Source organism: Delphinapterus leucas, chromosome 2 (genome assembly GCF_059928025.1).
Source record: "Delphinapterus leucas isolate spDelLeu-1000000601 "Yukka" chromosome 2, BTC_Dleu_Yukka2, whole genome shotgun sequence".
Taxonomy (NCBI): Eukaryota; Metazoa; Chordata; class Mammalia; order Artiodactyla; family Monodontidae; genus Delphinapterus; species Delphinapterus leucas.
This window is the reverse complement of record NC_143130.1, coordinates 40,981,399-41,004,875: the sequence shown is the minus strand read 5'-3', so window position 1 is coordinate 41,004,875 and position 23,477 is coordinate 40,981,399. Positions and strand designations below refer to the sequence as shown.

General features: G+C 43.6%; 1 protein-coding gene across 1 annotated transcript in view; it reads left to right on the top strand.

The window, feature by feature from the left end:
- WDR93 (WD repeat domain 93) overlaps window positions 1-23,477 on the top strand; it is a 41,857-nt gene that overhangs the window by 11,721 nt on the left and 6,659 nt on the right. The window contains exons 4-15 of the mRNA XM_022564028.3: window positions 845-923; window positions 2,930-3,045; window positions 5,822-5,860; window positions 8,789-8,873; window positions 12,394-12,565; window positions 14,208-14,278; window positions 14,852-14,938; window positions 15,992-16,111; window positions 16,442-16,655; window positions 18,444-18,507; window positions 20,413-20,569; window positions 20,931-21,132. Of these exons, the coding sequence (XP_022419736.1) occupies window positions 845-923; window positions 2,930-3,045; window positions 5,822-5,860; window positions 8,789-8,873; window positions 12,394-12,565; window positions 14,208-14,278; window positions 14,852-14,938; window positions 15,992-16,111; window positions 16,442-16,655; window positions 18,444-18,507; window positions 20,413-20,569; window positions 20,931-21,132 (1,406 nt within the window). The remainder of the gene's footprint in view (window positions 1-844; window positions 924-2,929; window positions 3,046-5,821; window positions 5,861-8,788; window positions 8,874-12,393; window positions 12,566-14,207; window positions 14,279-14,851; window positions 14,939-15,991; window positions 16,112-16,441; window positions 16,656-18,443; window positions 18,508-20,412; window positions 20,570-20,930; window positions 21,133-23,477) is intronic.

The window sequence follows — 23,477 nt, the reverse complement described above, 5'->3', positions numbered from 1 at the left end:
AGTATAGCACAACCGTACACATTGAGTCTTTTTCACCTGGCCCAAAGTTTGAGCAGGTTTCATTGTAGGGTTACATTCAGTCTCTACTTAATATGGACTGAATGTTTGTGTCTCCCTAAAATTCATGTTGAAATCCTAATCCCCAATGTGGGAGGTGATTAGGTCATGAGGGCAGAGTCCTCATAAATGGGATTAGGGCCCTTATAAGACCAAGAGAGCTCCCTCAACCCTTCCACCACGTGAGGACATAGCCACAGGTGGCAGGTGGTCTATGAGCCAGGAAGCTAGGTCTTACCAGACACTGAATCTGCCAGAAATCCTTGGAAATCTTGGATTCCCAACCTCCAGGACTATGAGAAATAAATGTTAATTGTTTATGAGCCACCCAGTCTATGGTATTTTGTTTTAGCAGCCCAATCAGACTATGACACTACAGTAGCCTAGACAGAGCCTTTTTTCAAGCAACTTACCAGAGTTTTCAGTGTCATGTAGAACTTGTTTCAGCTCATTTTGAATACCTGAGTGGTGGCATAGGTCTGTAGGGTTTGCAAACCTGACCAGGAGATCAGATAGTATGAAATCACTACAAATCATCAGGAGTACTTAAGAAACCAGGAAATAAGTCCCAAACCCTTTAGACAGAAAACTGAGTTCCACTTCTTTACTTACAATCTTGTCTAATTCCTGTGCAAAAATGGAAAGTTTGAAGCAGTTTGAGGCATCTTTTTATGCCTCAAGTTTTAAAAGGATTTATTTCCCTGGTGTGAACTACAAAAAGCCCTGAAATACATTCTCTTCTGTCATCAGGCTGAACTTGCTCTCTCAGTATCTCTCTTCCTTTCAGGATGATACCAGCAAGCAAACCACCTGTATAAAGATGGAGATTTCTGAAGGAGGAGACTTTGCAGCCTTCCTCCTACAAGGTAAGATTAACCAAAGGCTCTTAAGAAGATTCAGATTTGCAATCTCTTCCAGATAATCACTTTTCTCCAAAACCTTTTTAAACTTCATTTATTTATTTATTTAGGCTATGCAGGGGGGGGGTGTCTTACTTGCAGCATGCGGGATCTTTGTTGCAGAATGTGGGTTCCTTAGTTGTGGCATGTGGACTCTTAGTTGCAGCATGCGGGATCTAATTCCCCGACCAGTCATCGAACCCGGGCCCCCTGCATTGGGAGCACGGAGTCTTACCCACTGGACCACCAGTGAAGTCCCAAACATTTTATTTAGAAATAATTTACAGAAGAGTTGCAAAGATAGGACAGAGTTCCCTTATACCCTTCACCCAGTTTCCCTAATGCCAACATTTAACAAAACCATGGTACAGTTGTCAAAATTAAGCAAATAACATTGGTATAATACTATTAACTACAGTTTTTTTTCACGTTTTGCCAGTTTTTCTTCTAATTTTTTTGCTCCAAGGTGCAATCCAGGATATCATATTGCATTTAGTCATCGTCATATTATCTATACCTATTTGTGATGTCTTGACCTTGCCTTGTTTTTCATGACCTTGACACTTTTGAAGAGTACCAGTCAGATATTTTGTGCAATGTCCCTGAATTTCAGTTTGTCTGAATTTTTTCTCATGATTCAACCAGGGTTAAGGATTTGGGGTAAAGTCCCACAAAGGAACTTTTTGTTGTATTATATCAGGGGTGTATGTGATAGCACTACTGCTGATGTTAACCTTGATCATTTAGTTAAAGTGATCTGCCAGTTTCCTCCACTGTTGAGCTACTGTTTTTCCCTTCCCATACTCTAAGTAAGTCCAGACCACACTCAAGGGGAGAGGATGTAAACACCATCTCCTGGTTGTAGGAGGATCAAAGAATTTTGAGACATGTTAAAATCTCCACAGTGGTTGATAAAAAATTGGGGGGAGATACTTTGAGACTATGCCCAGCATTAAAGTTTAGTCTCTAAACTTTCGTCTCTAAGGAGACTATTGTCTCCTTAGAGTTTTGCTCACCATTTGTAGCATTCAGTGTTGGATCTTGCCTCTTGCAGTTATTCCTGTGGTGATAGAACATATTTTATTCAAATGATTGTTAGCTTGATTTTTAATTTTTAAATATTTAGACATGCAGTATATGGGCCTCCATGTATATTCTTGCCCCAGGCCTCTCATATGTTAGGTGCTAGAGAAAGACACATATTTTATAATGCTTTATGCATCACAAGAAACTTATATACTATCTGTAGTATTTTCCTACGGCTGCCGTAACAAAGTACCACAAACTGGGTGGCCTAAAATAACAGATATTTTGTCTCTCACAGCTCTGGAGGCCGGCAGTCTGAAATCAACGTGTCTATATAGATTACTTTGTTAAGGAAACATTTAGCCAGAATCCCATCATAGGAAAGTAACTTTTCCCAGGTTGGCAGGAGTTCAGTATAGAAGCTGAGCATGTTTCTTTGATGAGATAGTCTCACAACCACCCCATGGGTTGTCATCTCCTCAAATATTGGTCAGAAGAATTCTCTGGGGCATCTCTCACAATTCTAACCCTTTCTCAGCCATACCCCTCTCAGTTATTGATTCTATATATGCCATTTTCCTCCCCAGACGGGAATAGCTGTGAGACAAAACATCAGGGGAATTTACCATTGGAACCTAGAAAACACAGAGACCAGGCAGCACAGACAGTTTGGTTAAAAACTGTTACCTCAGTGCTGTGAGTGAGAGGCCCGTTTCATTTAGAGGCAGTGGCCTGAGGAGAGGAGCTCTGCAGCTCTCCGTGAGTGAGGACTGGCAATAACCATTGCAGAACTACATCTCCTTCCGTTTGTCAAAGTTGCTGTTCTGAGGGTGCCTGCTGGGCTCTGTGCCAACCTTCACAGAGGTTCTGTGAAGACGGGCCGTTTCTCAGGGGAAACTTGTTGCCTGCTTGCAGTTGCTCAATGGTTCCTTGGTTTCCTAATGCAGGAGCTGGGGATATTTGGCTGGATGTGTATAAATTGCCTAAGGAGTCTTGGCTCAAGGAAGTGGAGCACCCCCAACTCACCATAAATCCAAAGAAAAAAGTCAGACAGCTGCAACTGGTAGGCAACATCCCTGTTTTCAACTGATATGTTTATCCCTACCCTTGACCCACATCTAGCCTAACTCCTCCTTGCAATTTCAAGATGAAGGAGGCCTTCTAGAGGCCATAAGAGAGGACAAGAGGCACACTGGCCCATGTCTCTCAAATCAATTTGCTGTGGTTAAAATAAGATGTTAAAAAGAAGAGGTGTCATTGTATATATGTACCACATCTTCTTTATCCATTCATCTATCGTTGGACATCTAGGTTGGTTCCATGTCCTGGCTATTGTAAATAGTGCTGCAATGAACATTGGGGTGCATGTGTCCTTTTGAATTATGGTTTTCTCACGGTATATGCCCAGTAGTGGGAATGCTTGGTCGTATGGTAGTTCTATTTTTAGTTTTTTAAGGAACCTCCTTACTGTTCTCCACAGTGGCTGTATCAATTTACATTCCCACCAACAGTGCAAGAGGGTTCCCTTTTCTCCATACCCTTTCCAGCATTTATTGTTTGTAGATTTAAATGGGTGGGATGGTGGGGAGGGGGGAGAGAGGGAGGTCCAAGAGGGAGGGGATATAGATATGCATATAGCTGATTCACTTCATTGTACAGCAGAAACTAACACAACATTGTAACGCAATTTTACTCCTATATATATATATATATATTTGGAAAAAAAAAGCAGAGGTGTTGGAATCCGGTATCTCTCTCGTCTAGGTGTTGCCTCTCCACCAAGAGCACTCCCAGGCATTTCTCTGGAAGTGTGTCTTTTTTTTTTTTGACTCTAATAGATATATTTTTTTTCCCTCCTGGGTTGAAATAATCCTTCCATGTCTCCCATTCCACTAAATTCCCCAGATTATGGTATAAAAGGGTTATTCTAAATATACAGTAAGTCCCCTACATACGAACCTTCAAGTTTTGAACTTTCAAAGATGCAAACGTGCCTTCACATGTCTGGTGTACATTGTCACATGCTCGCATCCTCTACAAGTGGTTGTGCTTTTGTGTACTTTACTGTACAGGACTGTATAGAGGGCAGTAGTACAGTATCTTTATTTCAAGCCCAGGATGTCCAGAAGCAAGAGTAAAAGCAGAGGAGATGTAGCCAGTACTACTGTACTGTTCAAGGTACTGTACTGTAAGATTAAAAATGTTTTCTTTATTTTTTGTGTTTCTTTTTTATGTATTAGTTGTGTGAAAAGTGTTATAAACCTATACAGTGCAGTACTATATAGCCAATTGTGTTAGTTGGGTACCTAGGCTAACTTTGTTGGACTTAACGAACAAATTGGACTTACGAACATGCTTTCAGAATGTAACTCGTTTGTATGCAGGAGACTCACTATATAGGAATACATGCATTCTTCATTTATTCTTAGAAGGTAGGAACTCTACCATTTCAGTTTAATTGTATGTGATCCCTGGGCTTCATGCCATCTCTTTAAAATATAGTTTTTCAGTAAATATTATTTTAAGATGTAATTTTCTTTTTTTTCTTTTTTTCCGTTTTGGCTGCATTGGGTCTTCATTGCTGAGCATGGGCTTTCTCTAGTTGTGGCGAGTGGGTGCTACTCTTAGTTGCAGTGCACGGGCTTCTCATTGCGGTGGCTTCTCTTGTTGTGGAGCATGGGCTCTAGGTGCATGGGCTTCAGTAGTTGCAGCACGCGGGCTCAGTAGTTGTGGCTCGCGGGCTAGAGTGCAGGCTCAGTAGTTGTGGTGCACGGGCTTAGTTGCTCCGCAGCATGTGGGATCTTCCCAGACCAGGGCTCGAACCCGTGTCCCCTGCATTGGCAGGTGGATTCTTAACCACTGTGCCACAAGGGAAGTCCCTAAGACAAAATTTTCTCATCTATCTGATGTGCACTTATTTTTTTAATCAACAACAACAAATATTCATTGAGCATGCCTTTAAAACTACTGTATTAGGTGCTAAAGAATTAGTGAAATTATTAATATAGGAGACCAAGATTGAGACTCAATGATGCCGAGCTCATTGAGTGGCTGTGAATAAATGCCTTTTCTCTCCAGTGAATGTCTTCATAGCAGGGTGTGATTTTGTATCCCTGGGAGAGTTACTGGCCCAGAGACCTTCCTCCTCTAAACTCTTACAGAAATTATTCTCTATACGTCTCTTTGACACTTCTCACATACTATCTGGTTGTGCATGGAAGTCCTTTTCTCCTAACTAGATGATAAATTTCTAGGTTGTTAAGACCATAGCTTCTGCTTCTTTTTATCAACCAACCCCATGGTATCCTACTTGGTGCCCAACAGATACATTTTTTGAGGGATTAATTTATTATCCAAGTGGGAGAAGCACCTTGGAATGGGGGTGGTTTCTTGCCATAATTCACTGTTTCTATACACTGAGAAGCAATCAACTAATGCCAGTTACAGTGGTAATTCATGTCCTATGAATTGTATTTAGAGTTACTTAAATATAATTGTCAACATCACTGATATATTTTGCCAATCAGACATATTCGCTTCAACTTAGATTTTTGTAATAGTCTCCTAATTGATCTCCTCCCCTCTACTCATATTTCCTCTTAACGTCACTAATGATTTCTTGTTTCCCCAAATACATTTTAAGATCCTAGAGGACAAGGATCATGTGTTAAAATCCGCAGGCCAGAAGACCACACAAATATTGGTCCTCAATGTCTACAGGATGAGTTCACATCTCACGAAAATAATTGGGGGGAAGAAAGAGCATCTCAAAGGATTGAAGGAAGAAGGAGAACATATACCAAACCTATTGTGAATTAATTTCTTGTTTTTCTCCTCAGAACACTCTTGATCCCGTGACTGCAGATAATTTAGAAATGGTAAGAAACTTTAAAGGAAATCTCCAAAGAGATTTAAGTTACGTGTCAGAATTTTTATTTTGATTTGAAATTTACCTTAAATATCAAATATACCAATAAAATGTTCTACCAGGGCACTATTTTCAGATTCTCTGTGACTTAATCTTGTGCCTCATTCCCTTGAAGATGGCCCCCTATCCTTGAGGATAATTGACCCAAGTCATTTGTTCAGAGATGGGTTTCCCTGAAGGTAAAGGAGGTTAAATTTCAGGGCCCCTCACTTGTATGGCCCCTTCCAAGGCCATAGGAGGGGCCCTAGCAGTATGTTCACATGACCACATACTTTTGTAAAATTGGAAAAAGTAACATGTTTTAACCGTAATCACTTAAGACCACCATCTCTTCTCACTCAAACTTCCCCTCTGTCACAACTTCCCCCAGATTGAGTGGTATTAGGGTGGTCATGGGCATTTTGTATTCAAACTTTTGTGTTCTCTTTCTTACAAAGACCCCTAAATCATATACACTTCAGGCCTCATGAAATCCAATTTGCCTCTGCCAAAGTAACAGCCCAATCCACCAAACTGAGGGATTTTTTTTTTGGTGTTGGAGGTTGTCTTTGTATTGGGATACCGTAGAGAACAGAGTGGCTTCCCTGGAGCTTCCTGGCTCTCCCTCTGAGGCAGAGAGCATACCATACTTTCCAGAGGCTTAGCTCTTGGGATTCTGGCCTATCAGAAGGGCAGTGGTGAACTTCCAAATGGAAGTCTCTTTCTAGAGTCCTTTCCTTTTTCCCTTCTAAAATTACATTATGTTTCAAATTATACAAATAATATGTGAACACATCACTCTGGGAAAAGCCAAGTAATTCAGATAGAGCAGCCCTCTCCAGAGGTCATCACCATTATTATCTTGGTGTGTGTTTTCTAGGACTTTAGTGTGTATTTTTATTCTGATATCAGTTTATTTAGAAAAATATAGTTTCATTTTATGGGAATTTTCTTCTATATAAGTGGCATCATACTATATATATTTTCTTACAAATTTGCATTTTTATACTAATCAACTTATTGGCAAAGTTTTGCAATGTCCGATAAACCTACCTTGTTCTTTTGACATCCTATGTACTATTCCTATTAAGGATGTACCATAGTTTATTTGGCTGTTTGTCCATTGAGGGTGGCTTTTATATAATGCAATGAAAATCTTTGTAAATTCTTCTTTGTATACCCGAGTGCTTCTGAAGGATATATGCGTTTTTAGTTTTAATGTAGATACTGTTAAATTGTCCTCCAAAAATGGCATGACAATTTACATTTAATCAGTAATTCTCCACAGCCTCGATAAATTTGATATTAATTTTTTGTGTGTGCAAACTGATGGAACAAAATGGCATCTCGTGTTAATTTTCATTAATCTCATATTTTTATTGGCTATTGAGGTTTTATCTTCTGTGAATTGCCTGTGAATTCTTTGCCTATTATATGTTTTCTTACACTCTGTTGTTTCCCTTTTTACTTTGCTTATGTGCTTTTTTGTTATAAAGAAGTTTTAGATTTTGATATAATCAGAATTTTTAATCTTTTCTTTACAGCCATTGCACTTAAGAAGGCTTTGTCTATCTCAAGGTTATAAATAAATTCTCCTGTGTTTTCTTCTAATACTCTTCATAGTTTTTTTTTTTTTTTTTGGACATTTCACTCTTTTATACACATGGGAGTTTCTTTTGTGAATGGAGCAAGGAAGAGATCAACTTTTATCTATTCTTTTAAAATAGCAATTGCCACACAAATATTTTTGAGTAATCCTTCTTTTCCCATTTGTTTCCTGACCTTATCATTCATATGTACGACCTTTATCATTCCTGTGTCCTTGCCTACACCAAGACCTTACGAACTTTGCAGAATGACACAGGCATTTAGTGCTACAAACTTATATCTAAGTACTGCTTTAGCTGCTTCCTTTAAATTTTGATGTTATATTCTCATTTTTGAAAATACTTCCTAATTTGCTTTTTTATATCTTTTTTGACCAGTGGATTATTTAGAAGCATGTTATTTAGTGTCCAAATACTTGAGATGTTCCAGACATCTTTCTTTTCCTTTTATTGGTTTCTAACTTAATTCCATTGTGATCAGAGAACATACTTCATATAATTTGAAACCCTTCATATTTATTAAGACTTGTTTTATGCCCAGAATATGGTTTATCCTGGTAAGTGTTCTATGTGCACTTGAAAAGAATGTGTATTCTTGTTGTTGTTGGTCCAAGTTATTCAAGTCTTCTATATCCTCACTGCTTTCCCTTCTGCATTCTTACTGATTTTCTGTCTACTTATTCTGTCAGTTATTGAGAGAAGAGTGTTGAAATCTGTGAGATTGTAGATTGATTTATTTCTGCTTTCACACCTAAGAATTTTTGCTTCCTGTATTTTGAAGCTCTGCTATTAGGTGCCTAAACATTTAGAATTTTATGTCCCCTTGAGAATTGACCATTTTATCATTATTCAATGACTCTTTGATCACTGGTAATATTCTTTGCTCTGAAATCTATTATGTCAGATATTAATACAGCCACCCCAGCTTTCTTTTGATCAGTTTACAAGATGTATCTTTTTTCTATACTTTTAATATATTGGTGTCTTTTTTTTTTTATTGGTGTCTTTATATTTAAAATGAGTTTCTTTTTGACAGCATATCGTTGGGTCTTGCCTTTTTATACAATCTGTCAATCTCTACCTTTTAATTGGGGTGTTTAGGCCATTTATATTTAATGTGATTATTGATATGTTTAGGTTTAAATCTACCACTTTGCTATTTACTTTCTATTTGTCCCACCTGTTTTTCTTCCTTATTCCTCTTTTTCTGCCTTCTTTTGAAATGAGTGTTTTTAATGATACAGTTTTATCTCCTTTGTTGGCTTATTAGCTGTGCCTTTTCTTTATTGTAGGATATAAACATTTCTTTTAGAGGAGATGTTAAATTGAGTCTTCCAGTTTACATAATGAAAATCAAACCACCCAAACCAGTTGCAGGTAGGTATAACTCAATGAATACTTTCTTTCCTTTTGCCATTGCTTTATTAGTTTTTTCATTCTCTGCCTTTCTCCACATTTCCCATCTTTTCCATTTATTGGTAGCAATATCTAATTGACAAGTATAGTTCTGAAGGTAATTTTTTAATTCATAAGCTCTGAGACCTAAAGATTAAAAATATAAATGTTACAAGGATACAGTTAACTAACAGAATTGGGATATCAGGAAAGAGACATCTTTCCCAGGTGCTAGTGGAGTTCATTCATTCCTACATTCCTGTGTTAGTTCATTCATCAGTGCCAATACTGCATCAAGCACAAAGATGAGTAAGACACATCTCCGGTGCTCTGAAAGCTGCTAGTGTACCAAGGGAGAATAGGAGGAAACCACCATAGTAGGATATGATAAGTGCAACAATGGGAAACATCCAGGGCCATGAAAACATACAGGAAGGAGTAACTAACTCTGCCCAGGGAATAGGCAGAGGCTTTATCAGAAGAAGGGACATTTGGGAAGGTTTTGAAGAATAAGTGGGAGTTGGTTAAGAGGAGCAGAGGGGAAGTCCACTGTAGACACGGGACATAGAGTCTATCCTCTCAATATTCACATATTCAAAGATATACCTATATACCTACACACATATATTCAAAGATATACCTACAAGAATGTTCACTGCAGTGCTATTTATAGAGGCAAAAGACTGGTTAGATAAATCTGGTACACTCAGAATACTTTACAACCATTAAAAACAAAGAGAGAAATGCAAAACACCAAGGGTAGCCAATTCACTCTTTTAAAAGAACATGGTGATATGATTTGCTCCATCAAGATTTATTATAAAGCCACAGTAATTAAGACAAGGTAGAAAAAGAGATGAGTGAATAATAGAAATATATATAAAATACAGAAATATAAATAGATAGAAATAGTAGATAGAAAAATAGATTAATAAAACAGGATAGAGAGGCCAGGACAAACTTAAGCATAAATGGACACTTGATACCTGACAGAGGTGGTGCTACAGAGTAGTGAATGGTCATTTCAGTAAATGACGCTGGTTGTCCATATGGAAACAAAAGTGAAACTTGACCCCTGCCTCACGTGATATACAAAATTAAATTCCAGATGAATTATAGAAGTAAATATGAAAGACAAAGCAATAAAACTTTTAGAAAATAAGTCAATATCTTTATGACCTCTGGGTAGGGAAAGACTTTTTAAACAAAACTCAAGTACTTATATATAATAAAAGTTGATAAGTTTGATTACATTAAAATTGAGGACTTATAATCATCCAAAGACATCATTAAGAGCATGAAAGAACAAATCATGTATTGGGAGAAGATATTTGCAAAACATGTAAAACTTATGAATGGTCCACATCCAGACTATATAAAGAATTCCTACAAATTGTTAGGAAAAAGACAGATCATTCAGCATAAAACAGGCAGGAGATTATTCAAATGGCCAATAAACATATACAAAGGTGCTCAACATAATTAGTTATCAGGGAAATGCAAATTAAAACCATAATGAGATACCACTCCACACCCACCAGGATGGCTAAAATTAAAAGAGATTGATCATACCAAGTTGGTAAGGATGTGGAATAATCAGACCTCCCATAGATTACAGTTAGCAATGAAAGTCAGTACAACCACCTTGGAAAACAGTTTAGCATTATCTGGTAATGTTGAAGATAAGTTATATCCTATGACCCAGCATTTACACTCCTAGGTAGGGCGACCAAGAATATCATTTTGCCTGAGACTAAGGGGTTTCCCGGGATGTGAGGCCTTTGGTGCTAAAACTGGGAAACTCCTGCACAAACCAGAATGAGTTGGTCACCCTACTTCTAGGTGTATACCTGATAGGCCTGCAAGTAAATGTGTACAAGGAGGCATGTACAAGAATGATAATAATGACATGATTTCCAATAGCCCCAAACCATGAAACAACCGAAATATCCATCAATAAAAGAACAGATAAATAAACTTTAGTTCACTTAATGGAATATTACACAGCAATGAAAATGAACAAACTACAGCTATACACAGCAAAATGGATAAATCTCACAAACAATATTAAGCAAAAGAGGGTACATATAGAGCTAACACTCTGTAATTCCATTGTGTACAGCTCAAAAGCAGGCAAAACAAAGCTGTAGTGTTTAGATGCATATTTAGGTAGCAAAAGTAAAATAAATGTCATGAAGTGATTACATAAAAGCCAAGACAATGGTTGCCGCTCTTCCCCGGGGGTTATGACTGGAGAAGGGCCCTTGGAAAGATTTTAGGGAGGGGTGATAATCTGTTTCTTGACCTCAGTAGAGACAGATGTTTGCTTTATAATAATTTATTACGACATATTTTTATGCTCTTTTCTGAATGTGTTATATTTCACAACAAGAAAAAGATTTACTAAATGAAAATAAGCAACGAACAACGAAGAAGATCTATAGTACTGAAATGAAGAGATCTCCCAAGACATTTTGTTAAGTCAAAATGCAAGGGTTCTAGTGTATGACAGCAATTCTCAAACTTTAGCTGGATCAGACTCACTTGGAGGACTTGTTAAAACCCAAATTGCTGGGCCCCACCCACCGAGTTTCTGTTTCAGTAGGTCTGGGGTGGGGCTTGAGAACCTTCATGTCTAACCCTGCCAGATTCCTGCTGATCTGGGACCACATTCTGAGAACTGCTAGTTGATATATGCTATCATTTGTTTATAAAATATATACAAATGTACATGTAATACATATTTTAAAATATAATATAATACTGTATATATTATATAATATAATAATATATTGCCATCTAGAAGGGGCCTCTTTCTAGAAATTGATGCAAGAAACTGATAACAATGGTTGCCTCTGGGGAAGGAGACCTGGGGCACAGTGAGACCTCCTGGGCAACTTGAGGGACCTGGGCACTTTCAAAAGTTCTGAAAGTTGGGCTGTGAACCCAGAAAATAAATCACTTAGTTTTACTGTGAATTTAGGAGCAGATGAAAAAGAAGGAAATGCAAGGTCACTGGGAAGGAGAGTGATAAGAAAAGTGATTGGCAGAGAAAGGAGATTTTTTTAAAGGAAGGTAGTTGGATAAATGTAAGCACAGGAAGACGCTGGGACTGTCGAATGTAGGTCCTCAGCAGCAGCTGAATAGCACAAGTAACGGCAGATTTGGGGCCTTGCTGGGCTGGGAGACAGCAACAGTGATCTAAGGCCTCTAGTGACTCGTGAACATGTCCTTGGCCTCTGGAGATCCTGTAGTCTGGAAACAGGAAATGGCGGCAGGATGGAGATGGAGAAGTGGGAGGGGAGCAGCTGCCCTTTGCCTGTGCTCCATGAGCTGGTGGAGTAGGAGAGGCTGGGAAGAGGACTGAACACCTGGGCAAAGCAAGAACAGATTTCTGAGGACGAGGGATTCTGCAGGAAATTGGGAAGCATGGAGGAGAAGGGGGAAATCAGGAAGGAGGAAGTCAGATGGTTTGACCAATTCTGGAATATTTTCAACCTAGGTACCACATTTAAAAGCCCCCTGGAAGTCTTTGCAAAGATAGAGGATTGCTGTGGGCTGGGCTCTGGGCAGAATCACTTCATCAAGGACAGTCAGTGGGAGCGGCAGGCGGCAATCTTCAACGCCACCTTCAGGAAGTACCTGGATGGGGAGTGGGAGGAGGAGCTGCTCAGGTGAGCCATGGAGGGGCCCAGCTAGAACGCCTCTGCCCTGGGAGCTTCTCCTCCCTGGGCGCACGCAGGAATCAGCCCAAGGACCTGAATTAATTCAAGGTCTCAAAGCTCTCGATGGTTTGGGGGACTTTTCTGAGAACTTCAGAAAAGTCTTTTGAAAAGTTGTATGGAGGGACTTCCCTGGTGGTGCAGCAGTTGAGAATCTGCCTGCCAATGCAGGGGACACGGGTTCGAACCCCGGGCCGGCCGGGAGGACCCCACATGCCGGGGAGCGACTAAGCCCGTGCGCCACAACTAGAGAACTCACACACGTGGAGCCCATGCTCCGCAACAAGAGAAGCCACCGCAATGAGAAGCCTGCACACCACAATGAAGAACAACCCCCGCTCACCGCAACTAGAGAAAGCCCGCGCACAGCAACGAAGACCCAACACAGCCATAAATACGTTAATTAAATTTTTTTAAAAAAGAAAAAATTCCTTAGAAAAAAGTTGTATGGAGATTGTTTAAATATAGCTCAAACAAAGGCTGATAACAGATTTTAAAGAAGGCATAGACATCTATGGAGATGAGAAGTAGAGTTTATTTTAGAATTTTTTTTTTTTTTTGGCCGCACCACATGGCTGGCAGGATGTCAGTTCCTTGACCAGGTATTGAACCTGGGCCATGGCAGTGAAGGCACCGAATCCTAACCACTGGACCACCAGGGAACTCCCTATTTTATAATTTTTTGTATGATAGTGTCTCCTTAAAAAAAATTGTTTTCCTGATTATCTAGACAGCACAGATGATCCTCAAGAGGGAAATAAAAGTCACCACTATTAATACTTTTCTCCATTTGCATCCAGTCTTTCTAAATGTAATACATTAATGTGTAATTATTAAAACGTTACTTTCCAATCTCGGTCAGCAGGTAGGCCTCAGTGATTGTAAAAACTGAGCCCAAGTCCTTGAAGTATCTGGTGGAGCAGGTTCAGGAACCAGCTCTCCTCACAGCTACTGTGGGTCTCAGGGGATGTCCTTGCTTCACGTGGGAAGTGAAACCTCTCATCTTGCCGTCAAGTGGGCCTTGAATTTTCTCACTTCACACAAAGTCCCAGGGCTAGGCCCTAACAGAAACTACCTGAGGCCTGAACTGGAACCCAGTAAGGTTCAGTGCTGTGCTGCCCAGCAAGGTATTTAGGAATTTTGCAAGCCAGTCATTAAACCACTGGTAACTGTCCATAGTGGGAATATTTATACCACAAAAAGCTACAAACCCTATAAATCAGGAAATCAGGTTTTTTTTGGTTTTTTTTAAGAGTGCCAACTTATCAGCACAACACTGGTTGTACTGCTCCCAGGATAGGAGCATTTATGCACTTCACCCAAGTCTGGCATTAAGGGATCTTCCCCAAGATCCCTTGGGGAAGGGATCTGCCCACGCTGGGTGCTGTTCCCGGCCTGGGAATAACTTCCACTGCTCTACCTACCTTGCCCTCACCAGGACCAGCACATAGAATGTGATTTGCCTCGTGGCCCTGAACTCCTGGGAAGGTCCATCTGAACTACCCATTTCTGGTCTTACTACCAAGACTCTGCCAGCATTTCTCCTTGCCAAGGAGTCTGCCATGGCTCTGACCAGTGTCTCTTTCTTTCCCAGTATGGCCACGTTCCACTTCCTCCTTCCTAGCTGCATAATTGCAATGCCAGTGGAAGTTAAGAGCCCCCCAGGTAACTGAACGTGAAGCAGGTCGTCACCTTGGGGGAATGCTTGGCAAGCCCTCCTAGAGAAGTTCTGCACAGCACACCCTGCCTGCTGGGAGGGAATGAGGTGGAAAGTCGGCTGCCAGCTGCAGCTTAATGGTTTCTGGTTGGACTTGTGACCCCTGAGCCCAGATTCCCTGATATGGAGGCTGGCACTGTCTTCAGGGAGTGAGCTGCCACAGAGGACAGTGTGCACACACGTCCTGCCAGGCTGCTTCTGGATATGAATTCCTTTTGTAGAAAATGTTATTTAAAACACTGACAGCCAAGTGGACATGAATTATCTAGGAGATGTGAAAGCAGCTGAGGGACAGTTGTGACCATCCTCCCTGCACTCCCTGCACAGGAAGGCGACTTGGCCCTAGGAACAGCCCTCCTGGGGGTTGCCCAGACCCTCATCTGGAAGCTCACCCTTCAGCTGGGTGCTGCCCATTAGAATGAACCATTTCAAACTGACTTCCTCTTGGGCAAATCCCTTCACACAAACCAAAGGCCACCCAGACTCCTTATGTAATGCCCGTTTCCTCTCTTCTTTCCCAGGGGTAGCCTGTGTCATTGGCGTACACTGGACTGGAAGTCACAACTTCTTCCTCTATTCACTTAACCGAACGCTGAAGGATAAAGTTGGTACTTTACTGCCGAGATGGGAGTGGCCTAAGCTCAGGGCTCTGAGAACATGTCCTTCTTCAGCTTAGCTGAGAGCACGTGACTGACACAGCAGCGTGGCTTTAGGGGACCAGAGCTGTGCAGGCAGAGTGGGTGGCTTGGCAGCTGTCATGTGACCCCAAGGCTCTGTCTCTGAACTGTCATGTTTCTTAAAGATGACAGGTCCATAAGGAAAGAGCCCCATCAGGTCCACAGGGCTCCTTAGACAACGAAGGTAAAAAGAAGGTAGGCTTGGCACCAGAGGGCCCGTCCCAGCACAACTATCTGCGAACTGTGTAGTCTCAGGCCAGTCACTTCACACCCCAATCCCATTTTCTCATCCAAAACAGAAAACTACTCAACTACACCATTGTTATCCACTGCATGCATTTGTTGTGAATAGCGAAATTCAGAGTTTCTGTATGTGAAAGCTCTTTGAAATCGAAAGGCACTTAGGAAATATGGGTGGTGGTGGTTTGTTTTTTACAAACTCATGGAGGCAGTTACATGAGCAAGTTCACTTTTGTGAGAATTCCTTGAAGTGCAACACTATGTTGTACTTCAGAGTTATATCTCAGAAGTAAAGTTTAAAAACTCACAAGGGAAGAATTTCTTTCCTTCCATCCCTCTCCCAGGCAACCTGGCTTCTCATCTCAACTTCTGTACTGACCAGGCTTATATGACCTCGGGCAAGTCACTTACTTCTCTGCTTCAGTCTCCTCATCTGTAAGACAGGGGTACTAACAGGACCCACCTCATAGGATCCTTGTGAGAATTAAATGAAATGATGCATTAAAGTGCCTACCACGCTGTTTAGCACCTAGTAAGTACTCATTCAATGTCAGCTGTAGTATAATAATGGTGTAACTTGTTGTTATATATATTATCCTGAGGAAGGAGACAGCATTGCACAGAGAGGAGAGAGATGGTGAGTCCAGACAGGCAGACTAGTCTGGGTCTCATGTCGTCCAGGTGGAGGTGATGGGTGGGGGCGGGGCCCCGGGGCAGCCTGGTGAGCGGTGTCCTCCCCACTAGATCCCGAGGGTGTGTGGCCCTGTGCTGCACCCATTGCGGTGTCTCAGCTCAGCTGCTGCTGCTCCTACCTGGTGCTGGCCTGCGAGGATGGTGTGCTCACACTGTGGGACCTAGCCAAAGGTGAGCCCCACCGCTGCCTAATACTGCCGTCCCTCTGATACACATTTGATGGCTAGAGTCAGTACCTGGCTGCGTTGTAGCTTCCTTCCCTCCGCTCCAGGGCTGACCCTGCCCCCCTCCGTGGGTCTGGTTCCCCCAAATACTTAGAAGGGGTCCCCCTGAAGGGGGCTCCCCTCGGACATTGGGGTTTATTGCCTTCACCCTCGGGGGATGCTCATTGCTTGGTTTTGCCCTCACGTCCCTCACACTCTTGCTGGTCACAGACCCTGCGCCCATGGCTGCCTCCCTCTTCCCCCTTTTCTGACCTGCTTGTGCCATTACTTTCTCCAGGACTCTCTCTTGGGGTCATCGCTCTTCCTGAAAGGTGTTTCTGCCAAAGCATTCACTTCTTGAAATACTTCTTAGTCCACAAAGGACAGAACATGTATCCCGAGGGGCCAGTGAAATCCCAAATGAAATGTGTGGTACTGTGTACAGATGCTTCTCTCCAACTGGTGGCAGCCACGGGGACCCAAAGACCCACCCTCAGTGTGCTGGTGGAGAGGTCAGTGGCTTGAGGGCAGGGTGGGTACATGATCTACCAGACAGATGATGCTATTTAATGGTAAAAAACTGACAATCTCTCAGCCTAGAGTCCACTTTCTCTCTAGTCATCACTTTCCCGGTGAGCTTCTCAAGATCACCAATGTCTTTTACATGTGGGTGTATATATATATATATATATATATATATATATATATATAGTATGATGGCACAAATGACATCTTTCATATCCCACCTGACCAGGAAGAGGGTCATTTCTGCCAAAAGTTTTTTATCAGTTTCTCCAAGGGTCTCTCTCTCTCTTTTAAATTGTGAATAATTTTATGCAGGCAAATGATCTGTACAATATGTGTGAGGGGATGTATTTAGCATACATATGGGGGAGGGTGAGAACTCCACTGTACCCATCACCGAGCTTAAGAAATAGATCATCACCAATTCAGTTAAGGCTCTCTGTGTGCTTCTCCCTGATCACATCCTTCTCTCTCCTCCTCCAAGTTAACCACCTTTTAATTATCTATTGCTACATATAACAAACCACTCCACAACTTAATGGCTTAAGAAAACAGTCAGCGTTTAGTCTCTGATGCAGTAGGTCAGCACTATGGGCTGGTCTCGCCTTGGCTCTCACAGGTGCCTTCGGGCAGCTGGCAGCTCGGTTAGGGGCTGGATGTCTAAGCCGGCCTCACTCACGTATCAGGCAGTTGGCAGCTGTTGGCCAGGGCGCTCTTCCTTTCGGCCTCTCCTGCAGGCCATCTCAGGCTCCGTCACCTGGTAGCCTGAGGGCTCCCACCTGCCAGAGAGGTTCACTGATGCTTTCCAAGCCTCTGACACTGGACAAAGCATGTCACCTGGCCACACCCACATTTAAGCAGCAGAAAAATAGACTCCACCATTTTAGTGGGAGTTACTGCCAAATATTATGTCTACTTTTTTTTTTCAATCTACCACTTTTTTTTTTTTTTTTACTTTATTTATTTTGGCTACACTGGGTCTTCATTGCTGTGCACAGGCTTTCTCTAGTTGCGGTGAGCAGGGGCTACTCTTTGTTGCTGTGTGCGCATTCCTCATTGCGGTGGCTTCCCTTGTTGCAGAACACAGGCTCTAGGTGTGTGGGCTCAGGAGTTGTGGCACGTGGGCTCAGTAGTTGTGGCTCACGGGCTCTAGAGCGCAGGCTCAGTAGTTGTGGTGCATGGACTTAGTTGCTCCGCAGCATGTGGGATCTTCCTGGACCAGGGATTGAACCCGTGTCCCCTGCACTGGCAGGCAGATTCTTAACCACTGCGCCACCAGGGAAGTCCCTTTTTTCTTTTTTTTTAAATTTACTTATTTATGTTTTCCTAAATTCATCATTTCTTTGTTTTCCTTTAAGAATTAACCACATCCATATGACTGTATCTCCAAGCAGTATATTGTTTAGCTGTGCATATTTTAGGGGACCTGTAAGTGGAATCATATTATGTATATTCCCCAACTTGTTTTTCAATGCTATTTATTCTGTAACTTGCTTTGTGATATGGTTCATGAGAGCCATACATGTTGTATGTAGCTCCAGCTCTTTTATTTTCGTTGCTATATTGTATCCCATTGTATAATGTAACACAATTACTTAAGCACTCTCCTACCAATGATTTATTTAGATTGTTCCCAGTTTTCACTACTGTGAACATCTCTGACATACCTCCTGATGCTTATAGACAAGAATTTCTCCAGGATATATGCCTAGGAGAGGATAGCAAAACTTGAAAAGTCTTCAAGTCTGGATGTCTGTGTGTCTTGTTTCCTATAGGCCTGTGAAGCACCTGGATGAAGCCATCTGTGCAGTGGCCCCAGTCCAAGCCTTACCCGGCATGGTAGGTTCCTCAGGCCCTTCATTCCTCTTTAGTGAATGTATTCTTTATTCCTTCCAAAAATACTGGGCTGGCCAAAAAGTTCGTTCGGGTTTTACGTCCCATCCTTAGGGAAAATCCCGAACGAACTTTTTGGCCAACCCAATATTTGTTGAAGGCCTATCGTGTGCTGGGCACTAGACTAGCTTTGGGCACAGACATGAAGGATAAAGCACCTGCCCTCGTGGAGCTCACAGTTGAGTTGGGAAGACAGGCGAGCCCCCAAGCAGCTGCCCTAGAACCTGTAAAAGGCTGTGATATATCATGCAAAGGATACTGTGCAACGGAGAGAGGGGCCTCCTAACTCAACCAGAGGCCAGTGGTGAGGAAGTGATGGACAGTGAGCTGAGCCACGGGCACCAAGAGGGCAGCACCATGGAGGCGAGAGAACACTGTGTCCCAGGCCGGCAGGAAGTTCAAGGAGCTGCAGGATCAGACCCCTGTGGGGTGTGGAGAGGGAAGAGGCTGGGGGCTGGGGGCACAGGGGCCCTTGTCTGGGATGCAGCTTGAAGCTTAGAGGGGAGTTGGAGCCAGGGAGCTCCAACTGTGTCCAAGGCAGGGCGGCGAGTGGAGCGGTGTTAGTGAAGAGACGGGCCTACAGCTCAGGGCTGCCTGGGCTGCAGCCAGAGGACAGGGAGGCACTGAGGCTGCTCTCGGCTTGTGGAGCCGATTCTCTAATCCTTACAGGGCCACTGAAGGAAACACAGGCCTGGAGGGAAAGTCTGTGATTCCCTGTGTGGCCCTGCCGGGAGTGAGGGGCCTACAGGACCCCCAGAGGAGGCTCTGAGAGAGTCCAGGGCTGAAAGAGTAGATTCTGTGCTCAGCAACCGGTTAGCGGTAGTTAAAGCCATGGGGAGCAGCACGGCTGGCCATTGCGAGTGGGTGCATATAGAAGGGGCTCCCAGGGGCACTACCATCACTTACACTGTAAGTCTTCCGGGACGGGGAAAATGAGCTCATGAAGTGATGGACAGGGGCGCCCCAGGAAAACCAGGAGGGGGCTCCTGGCGGCTCAGGGAGAAGGACTGGAAGAAAGCAAGAGCACAGTGTCCTGTGCTGAAGAGAAACCGAGTACTTTGTGGAGACCAGTGTCCATGGCAAGGGGGACAGCAGGGGAGGTTGGGGTGCAGGGAGGGCGAGGAGAGGCTCTCTCAGACGTCTGAGTGTGTGGCAGCGGGAAGAGGATATAGGGTCAAGGGGAGTTTTAAAGATGGTGGTGAGGGGCTTCCCTGGTGGCGCAGTGGTTGAGAGTCCACCTGCCGATGCAGGGGACGCGGGTTCGTGCCCCAGTCCGGGAGGATCCCACATGCCGCGGAGCAGCTGGGCCCGTGAGCCATGGCCGCTGAGCCTGCGTGTCCGGAGCCTGTGCTCCGCAACGGGAGAGGCCGCAATAGTGAGAGGCCCGCGTACCGCAAAAAAAAAAAAGATGTTAAAAAGATGGCGGTGAGTTTAGTATGTTCACCTACAGAGAGGAAAGAGCCCAAGCAGGAGAGAGGTCTCAGCTCCAACCCAGGGCAGGAGCGGCCGTTGGCTTGAACGGTCCCCGAGGAGGTGGGAGGAAAGGGTATGGCACAGATGCAGAACTGAATCCTGGCCGCATGGAGGGGGAAGTAGCAAGAGAAGCAGGGCCAAGGGGGAAGGACGGGCCAGGAACAGACACAGCCCTGGGGCCAGCCGGCTGCTGCTGGAGGCTCCATAGGAGCAAACACACACATTGCTGCTGTCCCCTGAATGGTCTGGCTGGAGCCAGAGGCTGGGTGCCAAGAGTGAAAAAATTCCGTTTGTTTTTTATTTCTAGCTGTTCTTATTTCACACGGAGGTGAGTGACAGAGTGGAGAAGTCCCCATTCACCATCTCTTTGCTTCCCAGGTGCTGATCTTTTCCAGCAATGGTTCTGTGCACCTCATGGATGTGGCCAAGCCGCAGATTGTCTGCGCCTTTGCTCCCCCAAGGTCCTACCACCTGGCGGTCCCCTGGAAGCCAGTATTTGTCGTGTCTTTACACCACCCGTGTTTCCTGCTCCGAGGTACGGAAGGGGGATCGTGAGGGCTGCTGCCCAGACCTGTGGCCTGCTGACCGTTTCCCTGAATTTCTCAGTCCTCTCAGAAAGCATAGGGTGACCCCACCCAGTCTCCTCCCCACGCCTCATCCCATCCACCACAGGCCAGCAGAACACCACCGCTGAGTCCTCACTTGGCACTTAGATAAAATGCCGGACAAGGTCTCCTCTCTGGGCCCCTGTTCCTCCAGATCAAGTGAGCCCCTCACAGCTCAACCCCAGTGACCCCGGCTTTGTAAGCAGAGAGCAGCCCCTCATGCCCGCCCAGACTACAAGGCCACAGAGAAAGGGATCACTAACAGAACACGATGTTCCTGTTTCGTCCCAGGAGACCATCCAGATGAAATTGGATCTGCCAGCCAAGCCGAGGACATCCCAAATTCTATTTTCTATTTTAATTTTGAGGCCTACCCACTCCTGGAACAAATCTCAAGAAATTGCACCATTCCTCAAGCTAATGTGTTGGATGACACAACTTTCCCCCAGGTGTTGCCCTTGGAGGAAAGATGCGAGAATTTCTTCCAAAAGAGGTAGAGTTCTGGGTCTCTATCTCCTCCCTGCACCTCGGGTTGTCTCTGGACTAAGGAATAGTGGTTTGCTTGATGGTAAGATCCTTTCGGCATTCAAATCCCATTCAGACTGGTAGAAAAGGAGTAATGAATTCAGGCTGGTAAGAAAAGAGGGGCTGCAAGTTGGTGTTTTCTTCCTGTCAAGACTGTCTTTTCTTTTTGCTTTCTCAATTTTTTTTTAAGTATATTTGGATTATCAGACACAGTCATCTAAGACAGGGGTTGGCAAACTACAGCCAAATTTGGCCCACTGCCTGTTTTTGTAAATAAAGTTTCACTGGAACACATCATGCCCACTGCTTTATGTCTCATCTACTTATGTAAGTGCTTCAACATCAGAGTTGAACAGCTGCAACAGAGACCCTGTGACCCATAAAGCCTAAATCATTTACTATTTGGCCCTTTATAGAAGATGTTTGCCAGCCCCTAGTCTAAGACCCCTTTCCTCTCTCCGTCATCCAGATAAACGATTATGTGATACATCTTTCCTCTTCCCCTTTCTGTAAACCCCAGCCTCACAGGGACTCTGCTTGTGTTCCTTCCTCCTATAAAAGCATCATTAATGGTACTCAGTACATTCTGGGGAAGCAGGGGTCTCTTCTAATCCATCCACAACAAACTTCTAGGGGTTTTCAAATTCTAATTGACAATTTCTGCCATGATCTGACCATACCTGTCAGGTGGAAGAGGGTTGTCAGTGGAGCCCTGAACACTCACACCACCTGCCACTACAGAGCTGGGGGACTTTGGTGGGCTTTCCCTGACAGGGTCTCAGTGTCCCTCGAGGAACGAAGTAAAATGGCTAAGATACTCAGATTTGAGGGTTCTTTTGGTTACGCTGGGTCTTAGTTGCAGCAGGTGGGCTCCTTAGTTGCAGCTCGCTGGCTCCTTAGTTGTGGCTCACTGGCTCCTTAGTTCTGGCATGCGAACTCTTAGTTGCAGCATGCACATGGGATCTAGTTCCCTGACCAGGGATTGAACCAGGGCCCCCTGCATTAGGAGCGTGGAGTCTTATCCACTGCACCACCAGGGAAGTCCCAGATTTGAGTTATGACTCTATCACTTACTAACTGGGGGAGACGTTGGGTGAGTTACTTAGCCTCTCAAGGCCTCAGTTTCCTTAGTCATTCAAAAATATTTATTGAGCACCTACTACGTGCCAGACTGTGTTCTGGACATTTTGATGATACCTGTTCTCCAGGCTTTGTAGGTATTCAGTGAGAAAATACACGTAAAGTGCTAGGCACAGGGTGGTCGCTCAGTAAATGGTAGATACAAAAATGGTGATGGGTCCCCTCTGAGTTCAAGTTCATGCCTGGGAGGATTGTACACATCACCACGAGGGGGCACCACAGCTCTCCTCCGTGACTACATTTACCACCGCATTCAGTTCCTCCCTGGGTTGTGGTGTGTTGCTAAGGCGGCTTCCAGTACCTCATGGGGGGAAGCATGCCCATCCACCAGGAGGGGAATATGGTCCATGGGTCTTGGGGGAGGAGGACAGTGAAGAAGGGGTCAGTTGACATTTCCCCTGATTAAAGATTTACCAAGAATGCTCAGCTATCCCTCACCTGGAAGTTTCTTATTTTGACCCTTGATGATTTGACTTGTCCTTAAGAGATGCAGCTGAAGAATTTAAGGGTCAAGTATTATGATGTCTACAACTTACTTTCAAGTGGTCTAAGAAAACATTTGTAGAGAGAGACAGAAAGAAAGAGAAAATGTTAACAACTGCTGAAACCCAGGAAAATATAGAGAGGGAGAAAGAGAGGGAGAGGAAATGCTAACTGGTGAGTCTAGGTGAAGGCTCGTTGTACTACTTGCAACTTTTCTATAGGTTTGCAATTTTTCTAAATAAAAGCTGGAGAGAGATTATATTATTTACAGTAGAATCCTGATTTTGAGTAAAAGAACACTATAAATGTACACACCACTAGTAACAATAGCTATATTTGGGTAATGGAGCATGTGTGATTTTTTTCTTTGTATTTTTCCTCTTTGCGGCTTTTCTATCAAACATGTGCATGATTTTGGAAAATTTCAAATACTGGTTTTAAAAAAAAGTCAAGAGTGTGAGGTTTGGTCATGGCTGTAGTGGGGCCGTTCTCCTGGGTTGGAGGTCATGGTGTGGAGTTTTCTGGTACTCTTGTTTGATGAGGCTCAGAGAACTTGTTTAATGAGCGTGTTACCATTTCTGTCCTTTCTGTGGAACCCCCTCCTTTTACTGGCCTAGGAAGGGTGAGCCTCTCCACTTCACCCAAAAGCCAACTGGCTGCCCTCCTTGTGGGAATGGATCACAGGCCAGC